At 35.9% G+C, this 15,856-nt stretch overlaps 2 protein-coding genes across 2 annotated transcripts; both read right to left on the bottom strand.

Annotated features, from left to right (window-relative positions):
• Positions 1–12,442: 12,442 nt before the first annotated feature.
• dprB lies at positions 12,443–13,923 on the bottom strand (the record flags this gene model as incomplete). Its single annotated transcript, XM_043273062.1, has 3 exons — positions 12,443–13,314; positions 13,363–13,665; positions 13,722–13,923. 3 exons carry the CDS (start codon positions 13,921–13,923, stop codon positions 12,443–12,445), a joined length of 1,377 nt encoding a protein of 458 aa, XP_043128997.1.
• Positions 13,924–15,117: 1,194 nt separating this feature from the next.
• On the bottom strand, positions 15,118–15,766 carry Aspvir_009923 (FKBP-type peptidyl-prolyl cis-trans isomerase; the record flags this gene model as incomplete). Its single annotated transcript, XM_043273061.1, has 6 exons — positions 15,118–15,157; positions 15,216–15,257; positions 15,312–15,332; positions 15,396–15,456; positions 15,504–15,571; positions 15,660–15,766. The coding sequence occupies 6 exons, from the start codon at positions 15,764–15,766 to the stop codon at positions 15,118–15,120; spliced, it is 339 nt and encodes a 112-aa protein (XP_043128996.1).
• Positions 15,767–15,856: the final 90 nt, after the last annotated feature.

Below are 15,856 nucleotides of genomic sequence, written 5' to 3'. Positions count from 1 at the left end.
GCTTCYCTTATCTTTATTATAATTACTTTAGCTTTTACCTTTAGTAAATAGACTATATAGGTAGTAGCTATCTTATAGTCTAGCTCTTTAATCTTTAGTAGCTTAATATTATATCTATAGTCTAGGAAGAATAGGCTAACTCCTATACTTATAGTATCTTAGCTATTAATTACTAATTAGGCTATTAGTAGTAATAATTTCTAATTAGTCTAAGTATAGCTATAGAAGTTCTTAAGATAGGCCTTTAATATTATATTTATTTACTTAATCTACCTATCTATCTGTGGGTAGAAGGCTATTAAGAGATATTATTAAATATCTAGTTATTTATAGAAGTACTCCTAGAATTAACTAATAAACTATAGACTATAGTCTAATATAATTATACTAGGAATGCTATAATATCTAATAAACTAATTAATTAATAGTTAAGTAACTATCTTAAAGTCTATTTATTTATAGAGTACTAAGATTATGCCCTTCCTAAGTCTATTACTAATTACTATAATATCCTTATAGCTATTAGAAATAGGTAGCTTTATAATAAAGTTAATAGTAATCTTATACTACTTATAATCTAGAATTAGTAATAGCTTAAGTAATCCCTAATACTATTTATATTATATATAGTTAGCACTATACTTATTATAGTTCTATATAAATTATTAAATATCTACAGAGAGCTCTAGCTAGTAGAAGTTCTAGATAATTATTAAGTATAGTATATTCTTTCTAGGATAGTCTATTAATACTAAATTATGCATCCCTTATAAGATCCTTATTTATAGAGGCTCTAAATTAGAGATCTATTTATAGTCCTAATATAGTAGGTAACTATCTAGTAATATTAAATATTTAGTAATTAATACTTAAATATATAACTCTTTTAGAAATTATATAGCCTCTTTCTCTACCACCTAATATATCTTTTATAGATTTATATTATTTAGTATAGCCTTCTTCTAGTATTCCTCTAGGGGCAAGGGTGCTCTATTTATAGATATTATACTAGAGACTATATAATAGGACTACTTAGTATATTAATTATTATATTTACCTAGTAATCTTATATCTAGGCTAGATACTACTTTATAAGTATAAAATACTTTCACCTATATCTAGCTAGTAATAATCTTTAATAGAACTAAGTAGTAGTTATATACCTTAAGTCTATTATTATCCTTATCCTATAGTATATCTTACTCCCTCTATAAGAGGGTATTAGGCTAAGTAGCTAGCTTCCTAGACTAGTAGTATATCTTATAGTTAAATTAGCTTAAGGTATATAACTAATATATCTACTATTTATTAAGTCTATAGACTATCTTAAAGTACTTAAGGTTATAGTAGTCTATAATAAGCTTAAATTATAGTAAGCTAATTAATTTTAACTCCTACTCCTTAAGAATATTAATAATAGCTAGTAACTTCTTATTATAGATCTTATAGTTATACTCTGCTAGTATATTCTTCTTAGAGATATAGGTAACTAGCCTTAATATACTATTATTATTATACTAGAATATAATAGCTCTAGTTACCTAGTTTAATATATCTATCTCTACTACTATTCTCCTATTAGGGTTAAACTATATAAGGATTAGAGCTATAGTAAATATCTTCTTAAGTAGCTTAAAGATCTTTACTTACTTATCTCTCTATAGGAAAGAGGCCCCCTTGTGTATTAATACTATTAATAATTATACTATATCTAAGAAGTCCTATATAAACTATTAATAGAAGTTTATAAAGCCTAAGAATAATTATATATTATATACTAAGGTTAGTACCTATTATTCTAGTATAGTCTTTACCTTAGTAGGATCTATCTATACTTTCTTACTAGCTTTAATAATAAATCTAAGATACTTTATGCTTTTTACCTTAAATTTATACTTATTAATATCTAGTTATAGCCCTATATTCTTTAAACACTCTAGTACCTACTAGATATACTATTAATACTTAGTTAATGAGCTATTAATAAAGATTAGTATATTATCTATATATATAGAGGTAAATTCATCTAGGAAGTCTTAGAGAGTCTAGTTTATATATTATTAGAAGGTGCTTAGTGTATTTACTATACTAAAGAGGGTAATAAGCTATTTAAATAGGCTAAATTATATATAGAATACTATTAGCTACTCATCCCTAGGGGTAATATAAATCTTATAAAATATAGTAATTATATCTAGCTTAGTAAATTACTTAGCCTTAGAGATATGCTCCAGGGTCTTATTAATTAATAAAAGTAGATAATAGTCTTTCTTAGTAATTATATTTAGTATATAGTAATTAATATAGAATTATAGTCTACCTCCTAGCTTATAGATAAATAGTATAGATACTATAGTAGCTAAGCTACTTATATAGATAAAGCCCTTCTTAAGTAGCTCTATTAATATCTTCTATAGTACTAGTAGTTCTCTATAAGATATACTATATAGAGGTCCCTATAGGGGCTTTATTATTTTACCTTTTTTATTTTTAACTAGCTTAATTTAATAGTCTACTTCTAGATAGTATAGTAATAGCTTATTAGCCTTCTCTCTATTAAATATTTTTAGGAACTTATAGTAGTGAGCTAGGAGCTTTATAACTAGATTAGTATACTTCTTAACCTATAAGGCCTTCTTAATATCCTTAATACTAGTAGTAAAGATCTATATAGTCTTATCTTTTTTATACTACTAGTTATAGACTATAAACCCTTATATACTAATCTGCTTTACTACTAGTTTTAGCTTATTCTTAATACTTTTAATAATAAAGCTATTAGTAAATTATAACTAGAGTCCCTCTACTTTAATAACTACTCTTTAGTCTACTATCTATAGGGTCTCTAAGATTAGGTTAGTTCTATCTCCTAACCTTAGCACTATATATATATAGATAATATATTAATAGTTACTACTAATATCTAGTAAGAAGTAGGTAATAGTTAAGATAATACTTTCTATTATATTAGTATAGTTCTTAAGATAAATAGGTTTAATCTTAATCTACTCTAATTATAGCTTCTAGGTGAAGCATTCAGCTATAACTATATAAGATATATATTTAGTATTAGGTAGAATTCTATAATTATATTCTTTATTAATAATTCTAGATATAATAAATTTAGGGGTATTAAATCTAATAGCTTATTAAAACTTTCTATAATTAGTAAGTATATCTTCTTTAGAATATAGATAATACTAGCTTTTTAGTTATATTAACTATTTAATAGGCCCCTATAAGAGTCTTTTTATAGAAGTAACTAGTTTTCTAGCTTACTATCTTTATTAGTAGGCCCTAGGGACTATTTACCTTCTTTATCTTTAAGTATAGGCCCTATAATCTAAGTAGTATAGGGCTAGTTCCCCCCTTTATTTTATAGAGAGATAGCCCTAAGGTACTAGTATCCCTTAATTATATAGTTAGAGGCCCTATAGTATAAGTATCTACTCTTAGTCTAATAATAAGATTATTTAGCTTTATTAACCTATTTTATACATTAATACTAGTAAGCTAGAGTCATAGTAGTTAGTTCCTAATCTATAAAGTTACTAGGGCCTGGTGTGCTTAAGACTAGGTTTATTAAGAATATAAAAATATAAGTAATATAGCTATAGTTTATAATCTATATATTTCTTCTATACTATTTAGTTTAAGCTGCTCCCTATATATAGAAAGCTTTAATTTAGTCTATAATTATTTATAGCTACTAGTAATATCCTTTAAAACTTACTTCCTTAGCTACACTAAAGAGTTATATTTATATTTCTATATTTAGGGTRCTATTAATAAAGRTTTACTTTATATTATTAGTCTAACTATRACCTCCTACTTCTATTAGTAGCTAGTTAAAGTCTRCTARTATATTATAAAAGRGATAGTTACCCTATTATAGGTAGTATAGTTCTTCTATAGCTTTCTTAGGATAATTCCTATCCTGAAATATAAGGTTAAGCTAGCTAATTATATAATCTAGATTAGCTCCTATTATAGCATGGTTCTAGGTATACTAGTCTATCTAAGGGCTTATTATAGTTATAGCCTAGTCCTTAAGCCTAGTAAAGGTATACTACATATAGTTATAGTAACTATTAAATATAAAGTAGTTAACTTCTAGCTTCTATAGTAAGTTAGAATAGAAGACATTATATATAGCCTTATTAATACTATTAAATTAGTTAGGATTAGATAGAATTGGTTTAGGCCTTCTTACTAGTTTATTTATAGGTATAGTAATAGGAGTAGATACTATAGAAGTTATCTAAGTAGTAGGTATTACTACTATAGGAGTAATATTTATCTAAGGAGTAGTAGCTATCTACTACACCTCTATCTAAGCTATTTAATCTATAATCTCTTATAACTACTAGGCTATTTAGACCATAGGGTCTATCTATATAGTATTCTATTACTATGTACATCCTTTACTTAGTCCTTCTAGTAATATTAATATCTATAATAATATATTATTATAGTTTATACTATCTATGCTATCCATATTATCTATTTTAGCTATTATAGATATCTAACTATTTTGTCTAGTTCTACTCAGCTAGTTCTATAGTTTGGCTGTCTCTTGCTGGTTCTATCTAACTATCTGATTTAACTAGTTTATCTAGTTCATCTAGTTTATCTGGTTCATCTGGTTCATCTGGTTCATCTAGTTTATCTAGTTTATCTGGTTCATCTGGTTCTGTCTGACTATCTAGTAGCAAGCAATTTCTAATATCACAGGCTAGAAGCCTTATAAATCTATAACCTAGATTTAGACAGTAAGAAATCACTAAAGGGTTCTAACTAGGGCTGTGATGGCTAAACATAAAAAGGAGTATGTAAATAGTAGATAAGATTATATAACTAGATTAATTACTATATTAATTACTATGAGGGTCACATGACTGCTGGTGTCCTTACTGGACAAGAGTTCATCAGTGCCTGAGGCAGATCGCGAGTGCCTAGTAGGCTTGAGCACTCAGCGGGCCCTGCCCGCTACAAAAAGGGGCCATAGAAAACTCTATATAATTATGTCCTAGACCTTCACCATAATATAAGTATCTATTTAAACTATCTAAAGGTTTATAATTAAGGAATCCTAAAGCCTCTTATTAAGCTAATTACTAACATGCATACTATTATTAAGGAGGTCCTTAAAAACCCCCTAGGTAATAACTAGAGGAAGGTAGTTACTAACCTTTATAAGATTACTCTTAATATTAAGAAGAATACCACCTCTACCTAGTATATCTTAACTACTTAATCTATCCCTATATCTACTAAAGTTTACTTATATATAGCTATTACTACAGGGGTACTACCCCTAGGTTATATAGTCTCCTCCTATAGTTTATTAAGTAGCCCTAGGGCCACCCTCTTAGAGCTAAGTAAGGATTATAAAGTTATTATTAAATTACTAGATACTAGTGTGGTGAGCATGTTCTGCTATCTAAAGATAGTAGAGATAAAGAATAAGGCTAAGAAAGCCTATATAAAGGCCTTAAAGGAAGTTATAGTAGCTATCCTTATATCTATTAAGTTTATAGCTGCCTGCTAGCTAAAGTTAGGTAACTTAAGCCTTAGCCTATAGACTACTTAGTAAGTAGAGATTATATACTACCACCCTAGCTAGGCTAAATTATTCTACTAGGGGGCTATTATTCACCTGCTAACCTAGGGTATAGTGGTTTATAATATCTAGGTTAAATTAATTAGTGACCTAGTAGACCCTAAGGAGGTAAAGTAGGTGACTAACTAGTTACTAGCTATAAACTATTTTATATAGAGTAATTTAGTAAAGATTATCTATATTATCTAGCTTATAAACTAGCCTGCTAATAAGAAGTCTTCTACCCTAGTAATTAAGTTTTTAACCCCCCAGGCTGCTAATAAAGCTATTAATGAGGGAACCATCTAGGATTCTGCTATCCTAACTATAGTCTTATATAATTAATCTACTCACATCTACTAGTGCTTTAACTATTAGTAATATAGCTATATAGGAAGTATCTATTCTAATAAAACCATCTATAGCCTCTGCACAGGCAGCTATAAAACCTATAACTACCTACTCTAGCAGGCTGCTACTAGCTAGAAACTATAAAAGTATGCTAACTATAGGGATGCATATGCTGCCTAGTCTAAAGGATGTAAGAAGTATATAGAGAAGGTGGATAAGATATAGATAGTATTCTACTACTACTAGTAATACTACTATATTCCACTATATCTATAAGACTTCTAAAGGGAGTCTGAGAGTAGTAGCTTAGATTCTACTATTATACTAAGTATCTTTACTCTAGCATCCACTTCTATAGATATAGATGCCCTAATAGAGGGCTCCCTAATATAAATTAAGGGCCCTGAGGGAATAGAGGGATCTAGGGATACTAAGGGCTTTACTATAGTAAAAAAGGCTACTAGACCATCTAAGGGGTCTAAGAAAGTAAGACTAGAGCTATCTTATAAGTAGCTACCCTATAACTAGGCGCCTACCTTAATATCATCACTAATATCTATACTAGACTAGAATATTAATAATATCTTATTCACTCCCCTGGCGCCTTACCCTAAGGTGTTATCTATATCTATAAAGAAGAAGGCCCTAACTAATTAAACTAGCTCTATTAATTAAACTAGCTCTATTACCTCCTACTATTCTGCTTACATTATAGACTACCTGAATAATATTAATCCACCAGATCTAGCTAATAAAGATGATGTCCACCCCCTAAAACTACTATAGAACTAATAAACTACTACCATACACAGGACCTATCTTAATATATATTAAGATAATATTACTACTAATAATAAGAACAGCTATACTGAGCTCCCTAAAGCCCCTAAGAGTAACTAGTAGCCTGGCTTAGTCTTATAAGATAAGAATATTAACACTAATTTGAGCACCCAGGCTAAAAAGAAGAAGTAGAAGTAGGGTATAGATACCCCTATATAACTAGAGAAGGACCCCTAGGTTAACTTCTCTGTAGGGATGCCCTAGTTTACTAGTAGCTATTAAAAGAGTATATAGAATACCCTATACTATGCTTTCTATAGATAGAATATTCTAAATACTACAATATAATATATGCTATTCTAAGAATATAGTAATGGCTTAGTTCTTATATAACCTAGAGGTCCTAAGGGTAGATATTATTACTATCTAGGAACCCTAGGATAACCTATTCTAAGATACTACTCACTATCCTGCTTAAGTAACTTACTAGCTACTCTACCCTAAGGTAATAGAAACTAGTAGCTATACCTGAGTCTACCTCTATATCTCTTATTAGATAGACCCTACTAAATAGAAGTATATAGCCTACTTATAAGACTACTAGGAGCTTAAACTATATTATAATACTAGAATACTCTACCTATATAATATCTATAACCTATGCCTGGATACTAATACCTAAACTAATACCCTTAACCTCCTGGAGCAGGCCCTAGACTAGTAGGATAGTAGCTACCTGCTCCTAGGAGATTTTAATCTCTACTATCTAGCCTAGGGCGGCAACCACATCTGCTATACTAACCCTAGGTCTAATAGGCTGCTGGAACTAACTAATATCTAGCTCCTAGACCTCTGGACTAAGCCAGGCATGGTAACTAGGGATGAGTAAGGCTACTAATTAATTATTAACCTAATATTTAGATCTATAGACCTAACAGCCTATCTTATAGCCTGTGAGGTGGCCCCTAATATCTATACTAATTCTAACCACCTACTAATTTACCTACTTCTTAATATTATAATGCCCCTGCCACAGGCCCCTAAATACTATAACTAGAAGGCTATAGATATATAGAAGCTCTATATATTTATATCTTCTAATCTTAATCTATATAGGTAGACTAGGAACCTTAAAACCCCCTACTAGATTAATAATGCTGCTAACTACCTTATTAATATTATCTAGTAAGCTATCACCTACTCTACACTATAGGCCTGCCTATCTAAGTGGGCCAACCCTAACTAGATATCTAAATATACTAAGATAGTTAAACTGGCCTGCCTCTACTAATGAATCTATATTAATATATATACTGAAGACAACTGGATCATATATATAAAGGTATATAACTAGAAAGGAAAGGTTATCTCCTAATCCCTGCAGCATAGCTATTATAAACAGGTGTAGTAGATAGTTGATTAAGGCCCCTAGGGCATGTGGTGTATTACTAAGTAGGCCTGTAACTATGCTAGGGGCTAGGTAGGCATCATCCCTACCCTCTGCTATAGAGATTATATTATAGAGATAGTTAAGTAGAAAGCTAACCTACTCTATAAGACCTTCTTCCTAGTACTACTAGCTGCTAACCTCTTAGATATAGAGGGTAGGATGTATAACTAATTATAAGATATTATCTTCCTTAAGATTAATAACTAAGAAATTACTAAAGCTATTAGATATACACCCTCTAATAAAGCACCTAGACTAGATACTATCCCTAATAAGGTCTAGCATGCCCTGACTATAGTCCTAGTCTTTATATAGGCACTATGGACCCTCTTTAATACCTATATTTATATTAGGTATAATTTATAGTACTTCTAAGTATCTATAATAGTTATCCTCTATAAAGTAGCCCCCTAAGATTTCTACCTCCCTAAATTATACTATCTCATTACCCTACTTAATACCCTAGGTAAGGTCCTAGAGTTAATTATTATACTCTATATCTCCTAGGTGCTAGAGGAATATAGCTTACTCTTAAAAGACTACCTAGGTGGCTAGAAAGGCATCTCTATTAACTATACTATCTAACTAATTATTAATATAATCTATTATGCTTAGGGGTCTGGATAGAAAGTTAGTATACTACTACTAGATATCTCTAGGGCCTTTAATAATATCTCCCTCTAATATCTACTATATAATCTCTGAGCTATATAGCTAGGCTAGATTACTAACTAGCTATAATCCTTCCTATTAGACTGCTACACCTGCCTATAACTGCCTGGGTTCCTTAGTAATCTATTTATAACTATAATAAGGATCCTATAAGGTAGCCTCCTCTTACCTATCCTTTTCTTAATTTTTAATATCCTACTAATCTAAATGCTAGTCTACTAGCTTGGTAATATGAAAACTATATTAATTAGCTAGATAGATAACTCCTATATACTTACTATTAGCTAGATCTATGCCTAGAATATTACAGTCCTAGAGAAGTACCTAGAGAAGATAGATTACTAGGCTAGTAGATATACTGCTAAGTTTACCCCTAATAAGTTTAAACTAATATATTTCACTAATCTAAAAGAACTGGAACCTCCCTGTAAGCTAATCCTAATAGGCCCTAATAATATCTAGGAGCTGTATAAATATAAGGGCTATAACTAAATACCTATCTACTATGGATAGATAACTATTTAACTTACTGAATTAGCTAGATACCTTAGTATCTAGCTTAATAAGACCCTCTCTTTTAGCACCTACTGCACCAAGGTGCTTAACTATATGAATAGCAGCCTGGAAGCCCTATAAAGTATTACTAGATTAATATAGGGGGCTTTACTAGAGGCTATATATATAATCTATTATAGGGTAGTTATCCTATAGCTCTTATATAGAGTTACTATATAGTTTAGCCCTGCTAGCAGGTTAATCCCTGTGATAGAATAGACTAAGATTACTAATAAATTTACTAAGATCTAGAAATAAGTAGCTATACTAATTAGTAATACCTTCTAGGGGACTACTATAACTATACTTAATATAGAATTATACCTATTACTAGTCTGTCTGCAGATATAATAGATAATTAAGGAAACTACTATTTAAATCTAGATAGGGCCATAGTTTACCTGCCCCTAAGGACTCATAGGGAAGCTATAACTAACTAGAGAAATATAGCAGGGTGGTCTTACCCTACTAGAGATACTTAGGAGAAGAGGTAGCCTACTAGCCCCTATCCTAAAATACCTAGAAGAATAAGAAATATAGAAAGTATATATACTCCCTCTATAGGAGCCACCCCTTCTTTATATAATTAAGGATTATAAAGCTGCACTAATAACCTATAATAATATATATAAAGAGGTAGATAACTAGTATATAGTTATCTATATTAATAGCAGCAGCTATCAGGGCTATGTAGGTGTCTTAGCTATCTATCTTTAAGCTACTGATAGTATATAATAGGTGTAGCAGAGCTATCTAGGAATAGAGATAGACTTAATTATATATACTACTAAGCTAGATAGAATCTATATAGTACTAGATATTACTATAACTATAAGATTAAGCCCCTGCTTACTTACTATCTTTATTAATAGCTAGGCTACTATCTAGGCAGTCTAGAGCCTATGCTACCCCTCTAGTTAATATATTTTAGATAAGATATATAAGAGAGTAAGGGCCCTAGGGGTGTATAGGCTACTACTAGAGAATATTAAGATATACTAGATCCCTGCCTATATAGGTGTGGTGAGGAATAAGGCTATAGATAAAGTAATAAAGAAGACTACTATATAAGGTAGTAAGATTTAATTAAGCTTAGTAGGGCAGCCTAGTTAGCTAGAATAATTAATTATTTAGCTTACTACAGCAGCTAAGTGAGCTATTTACTAATAAATCTAGTAATACTAGAAGAAATAGTGGGAGATAGAGAAGAGGGCTAAGCTAATATAGTAGCTAATTAAGGCCCTCTATAAGAAGAATCTAGGGCTCTATAAAGGCCTACTAAAGCTATATATATTAATTATTATCTAGATATAGACTATATAAATTAGCCTGTAATACTTCCTCTTTAAGATTAAGGCCTATAACTTAGACTAGTATAGCTATAGAGAGGGGTCTTAGACCCCTAAATATATTCTCCTATAATATTTACTATATGTAGAGGCCCGCAGGAAGATAATAACTAAGCTATAAGATATAGAGGGACTCCAGGGGAAACTATTAGATTATAATATACTTATATCTAACCTATAGGTAATCTGCTATATTACTGAATTTATGCATTAAATAGGCCTGCTTAGCTAGTTCTACCATACAGAACTAGGGGAGCCATCAGAATAGGACTAGGAATGAGGAAGCCTCCTATAAGGCTCTAGAATAGATATAGAAGATAATAGTTAGAAGGACCACTAAGCAGCTGCCTAGGAAGGGTCTTCCTAGGTGTAGAATTACACTATATTTAGAATGACTACATAGAATAAGGTGGGATAGATGTTTAATGTACTAAGATAGTATAGGGGAGACTGCAGCAAGATAGCAGGCTGCTTTAGCTATATTTTTACTTTTAATATAGCTATATGCTAATTTCTTATATCTCTTCTATATTTATGGGTTTTATGGGCTTCAGATATTTGGATACTAGATTCCTACTTCATTTAGCGAAGTGCCTGCATAGCTAATTGCTTCAATAGATAGGCTACATCAGGTTAATAGAATCTTGATTGATTGATTGATTGATTGATCCACTGGGATACCTGGAAAGGAAAGACAGACGGGATGTACGATAGAAAGACAAGGATAGAGAAGAATCAACCACGGTTATTTGAGGTTACCACTGAACATGTGGATATCATCGCGAAAACAATCAGCTGATTCTAGCCGACTTCTTCCGATGAGCATATTTCGATTAGAATTGCTCATGCTTGTCAGTCGCTACGATATGTCCTTTTCCCTACCGATCTTCAGTCGAGCCACAGGAATCGTCGAAACCAAGGCAGCATACTTTGAAGTCACAACGCTTTTTTCTTTCACATACTCTCGACCAGACTGTTTAGTTGTCAGGTCAGGGTTTAGAATGACAATACCTGTCATCTTATGCAAATCCACCAGGTGAAACTCCAGCTCAGCGTAACAGCGACTGATTTCAACGGGAACAAGACAGGTGACACACTTCCAGACCAAAATCGGGACTGTTGCGACGTCTCCAAGCCAAGAAGTCAGCGCCGCCCAGGACTGCATAGCAGACATACGGCTTCGTGCACTACCGCGAAAAGGTCCACGCTCTGGGCAAGGACCCAGCCGCGCTCTACTACTTGCAGGGAGCTACGTGTACGGTGAGCACGCGTCCAGGAGGCTGCTGATATCTTCTACCAGGTGCATGGTTGGATTATCTCGGCAGTGGGCACATAATCAGTACGGCCGTGATCATGCTCATAGCTACGATACTATAGGTGGACGGTGCTGGTAGTGAGAAACGATCAGCCAGGTTCCTCTACAGCGTGAATGTCTGGGTGAGTAGTGGCAGGTATTTTGCTATGATGGGATCCAAGAGTCTACCGAGGACGACCAGACCCACGAAAGCTTTAGCTACTCTCTGTATATAAGTGTTACACTTGTTACTAAGCAGGTAGCATAATTTTCAAGAGATGATTGTCATTGGTCATCAAAACTAATCATAAAAGACATCGTCACGGCATAAGTGGATATCAAAACCATTCAACTTCCAGCTTGCGAAACAGATGAAATGGGTATCATTCTTAGAAACCACGCTGGGTGCCCAGGGTGCCACGGTTGTCCAAGTCGGAATCAACCCGGGGATCCATCTTGTTCATCAGGTTGGAGTTGTGGGGTCCCGCGGTGTGAGTGGTAGCGCCAGGGGCGTTGTAGCTGCTAGAAGCAAGAGCCTCGTGGCGGGCGCGGTTGTCCATGTCAGAATCAATGCGGGGGTCCACCTGGTTCATCAAGTTGGAGTTGTGCGGACCGGCATTTGTGCTGGTGTGAGTTCCCATGCCAGTACCCATGCCAGTTCCCACGCCAGTTCCCATGCCAGTGTTCATACCAGCGCCAGAACCGTAGGCGTGACCAGTGCCGTAGGAACCAGTGCCATAGGAACCAGTGGTTCCGTGGGTTGTGCCGCGGTTGTCCATGTCAGAGTCAACGCGGGGATCGAACTTGTTGGCAAAGTTGGAGGAATGAGGGCCTTGAGCACCTCCCATGGCCTGATGACGGGCACGGTTATCCATGTCGGAATCGACGCGAGGGTCGACCTTGTTCATTATGTTCGAGTTATGGGGGCCGGCGTTGGAGCTGGTGTGGGTGCCGAAGGTGTTTCCGGCACCGGTGCCGTGGGTAGTGGTGGTTCCGTAAGCACCACGGTTGTCCATGTCACTGTCAACCCGGGGGTCCATCTTGTTGGCCATGCTAGAGCCGTGAGGGCCATAGGCACCACCCATGGTCTCATGGCGAGCACGGTTGTCCATGTCAGAGTCGAAACGGGGGTCGGCCTTGTTCAAGATGTTCGAGTTGTGAGGTCCGGCGTTGGTAGAAGTCGAAGTGCCGTAGGTGTTGTGGGCACCGCTGGCATAAGCGCCGGTGGTGGCTCCAGCACCAGTGTAGGCAGCACGGTTATCTGAAAGAGTCAGTAAGACATCACGAGGATTGAGAGAGTGATTCTCACCTCTGTCGCTGTCAACGCGGGGATCAACCTTGTTGGCGACGTTGGAGCTGTGAGGGCCATGGGCTCCACCAATAGCTTCATGCCGGGCGCGGTTGTCCGCATCAGAGTCAACGCGAGGATCAAGCTTGTTCACAATGTTGGAGTTGTGCGGGCCGTGGGTGGTGCTGGTAGTGCCAGTAGTGCCAGTAGCAGCAGAGTGGCCATGGCCAGGCTCGATAGGGCGAGGACCGTGGGTGCTGGTGTGAGCGACCTTTTCACCATCTGGGCCCCGAGTTATCGTGGCGTGAGAACCAGAGCGATGGTCTTTATTCATAGTGGTTAGCATCTGCACAAGAACTTGAGGTGCGAACTTGACATACCACGGTCGCTGTCGACACGGGGATCGAGCTTATTGGCGAGCTTGGAGTTGTGAGGACCATGGTTGGTGGTAGTGGTATCGGCAGTGGTGTTGTGAGTGCCATACTCAGTGCCGTGGTGAGTACCAGTGGTATTGGAGGTGTGGGTGGAATCGTGGTGATGGCCAGTAACGGCCTCCTTGACCTTGTGCATGAGTCCAGACATTATGAGAGGTTGTTCGTATCAGGGTATATTTGAGAAGATAGAAAGTTCAATGATGATTGATTGCTCTATTGCTCAATTGTTCAACTCAGTATGCAGATTGTTGTATGCTGAAGATGGAAGAATCTCGAGAGCATCTCGAAGCTTTATATCTTCAATTCAGCCCTCATAACAAATGACGTCAACTCTCGAGTTCCATCACCATCTCAAATCAAGCGCATTTCATTCACTCGTGGATCCCTCCACGTCAAACCCGTCATATCAACCCCTGGCGGTACCTGAATGGAGCTGCCAGATACCGGTCTGGGGTCATAGCATATGTCGTCATAACTACAATTCTAAGGGTCATTATGTAACCCATTTCAAGCTCACTTCACCAGCCACAGCGGTGTACTTGCTCCAGGCCTCGTGTTATGATACAGTCATTTCATCAATGAAACATCTCGAGGCGTTGACTACTCAGGTCAATTGAGGATGAGGAGATCTCGTATCAATTTTAGCTATGTAGCTGGCAATTTCCGCCAATCGACATGGGAAGGGGGCAGGATAATCAGCTAACCTTACCTCAAGTATATGCCACAGGGTCTGTCACAACTGTCACTGCTTCTTATTTTTAGAATCCAGTCTTCACATTGCAGCAATCAAGGGTCTGAGCAATATTGCTGATCATGACTTCAGCCTTATGTCTGAGGCGCCTCAGTTAACTAAAAGAGGTTAGACTGAACGGGACAGCTTGACGCGTCGCAGTGGATATTTTGCCTCGGACAGCGTGCACTGATGTCATCCCTACTGTCAGTTGTCATGACAAGTCTACTACCACTCTACTGGTTCCATATCAGGTATCTATTGTTTGATGATTAAAGGGACCGCTACATAGTGATATCATACCCTGTGCAATGAGATAAGATTCCTTCCTGCCGCAGCTCAGTCATAGGCTCATAGCCTAAACCAGCCTTTACCACTTACCCACAAGTCAGTTCTTCGCAGTTACGGGTAGAATTTGTTGGGATAGATCTACAATTGGACAGCTCAATGCATATATGAGATCATACGTGCTTCATAAAGTATCTACATTTGTTTCCTACATGTATTGTCGATCCTTTGTGATCCTGAATCACCATGAATCATTGCTCAAGGAACTAATAGAATTGCATTATTCAAGCATTGATTCTATATCATATCACTTGCAGAAGGTATCTAAGCCCTCTTGTTGTTGATACCAAGGAGCTCAACCTCGCTGGAATCCAGTCAGCTCTGCCATCACTGTCCACAGCAAAACACACGGATAAACTTACAAGATGAGGGTAGAGTTGCCAGGGATGACAGGAGGGAAGCCACTAAGATAAAAATGTCAGTTCACCGACACACAATGTCCAGCCGTAGACACATACCGAGAGCCATAGCCGTAGTCACTATCATATCACGCATTAGCAAACAGAATACCAATAGATCAACTGAAGATCAGGCAAACTTACGGGGTAATGGTGAGGACAGCCTTCTCGCCCAGGCTCATCTGAGGGACACCCTCATCCCAACCTATCCTCGTCAGCACAGAGCATCCTAGCGGATTCGGATCAAAATACCCTTGATGACACGGCCAGTACCGATCTGGGTCTGGAAGGGGTCATTCCGGTCGACGGAGCTGTCGAACCTAGGGTTGACGGTCAGTAATCAATTTAGTTGAAGAAAAGCAGGTGATCCTGCTCAGAAAGGCCGCGTATAGCTGTATCGGCACCTACTTAGAGCCGTCGGTCAGTCTACCAGTGTAGTGGATGGTGACAAAGTCGCCCTTCTGGGGGAAGTCGACGCCGTTGCCGGGGGACTTGAGTTCCTTGGTGACACCCATTGTGATTTCTGGTGGAGAATAGAGGAAGATGGAGAGGAATCTGGAGTTGAATTGAGATCAGGGGAAGGAGGAGATTTTTGCTGAATTTCC

The sequence above is a fragment of the Aspergillus viridinutans genome (genome assembly GCF_018404265.1).
Source record: "Aspergillus viridinutans IFM 47045 DNA, scaffold_9, whole genome shotgun sequence".
Classification (NCBI taxonomy): Eukaryota; Fungi; Ascomycota; class Eurotiomycetes; order Eurotiales; family Aspergillaceae; genus Aspergillus; species Aspergillus viridinutans.
This window is presented reverse-complemented; position numbering and strand designations above follow the sequence as displayed.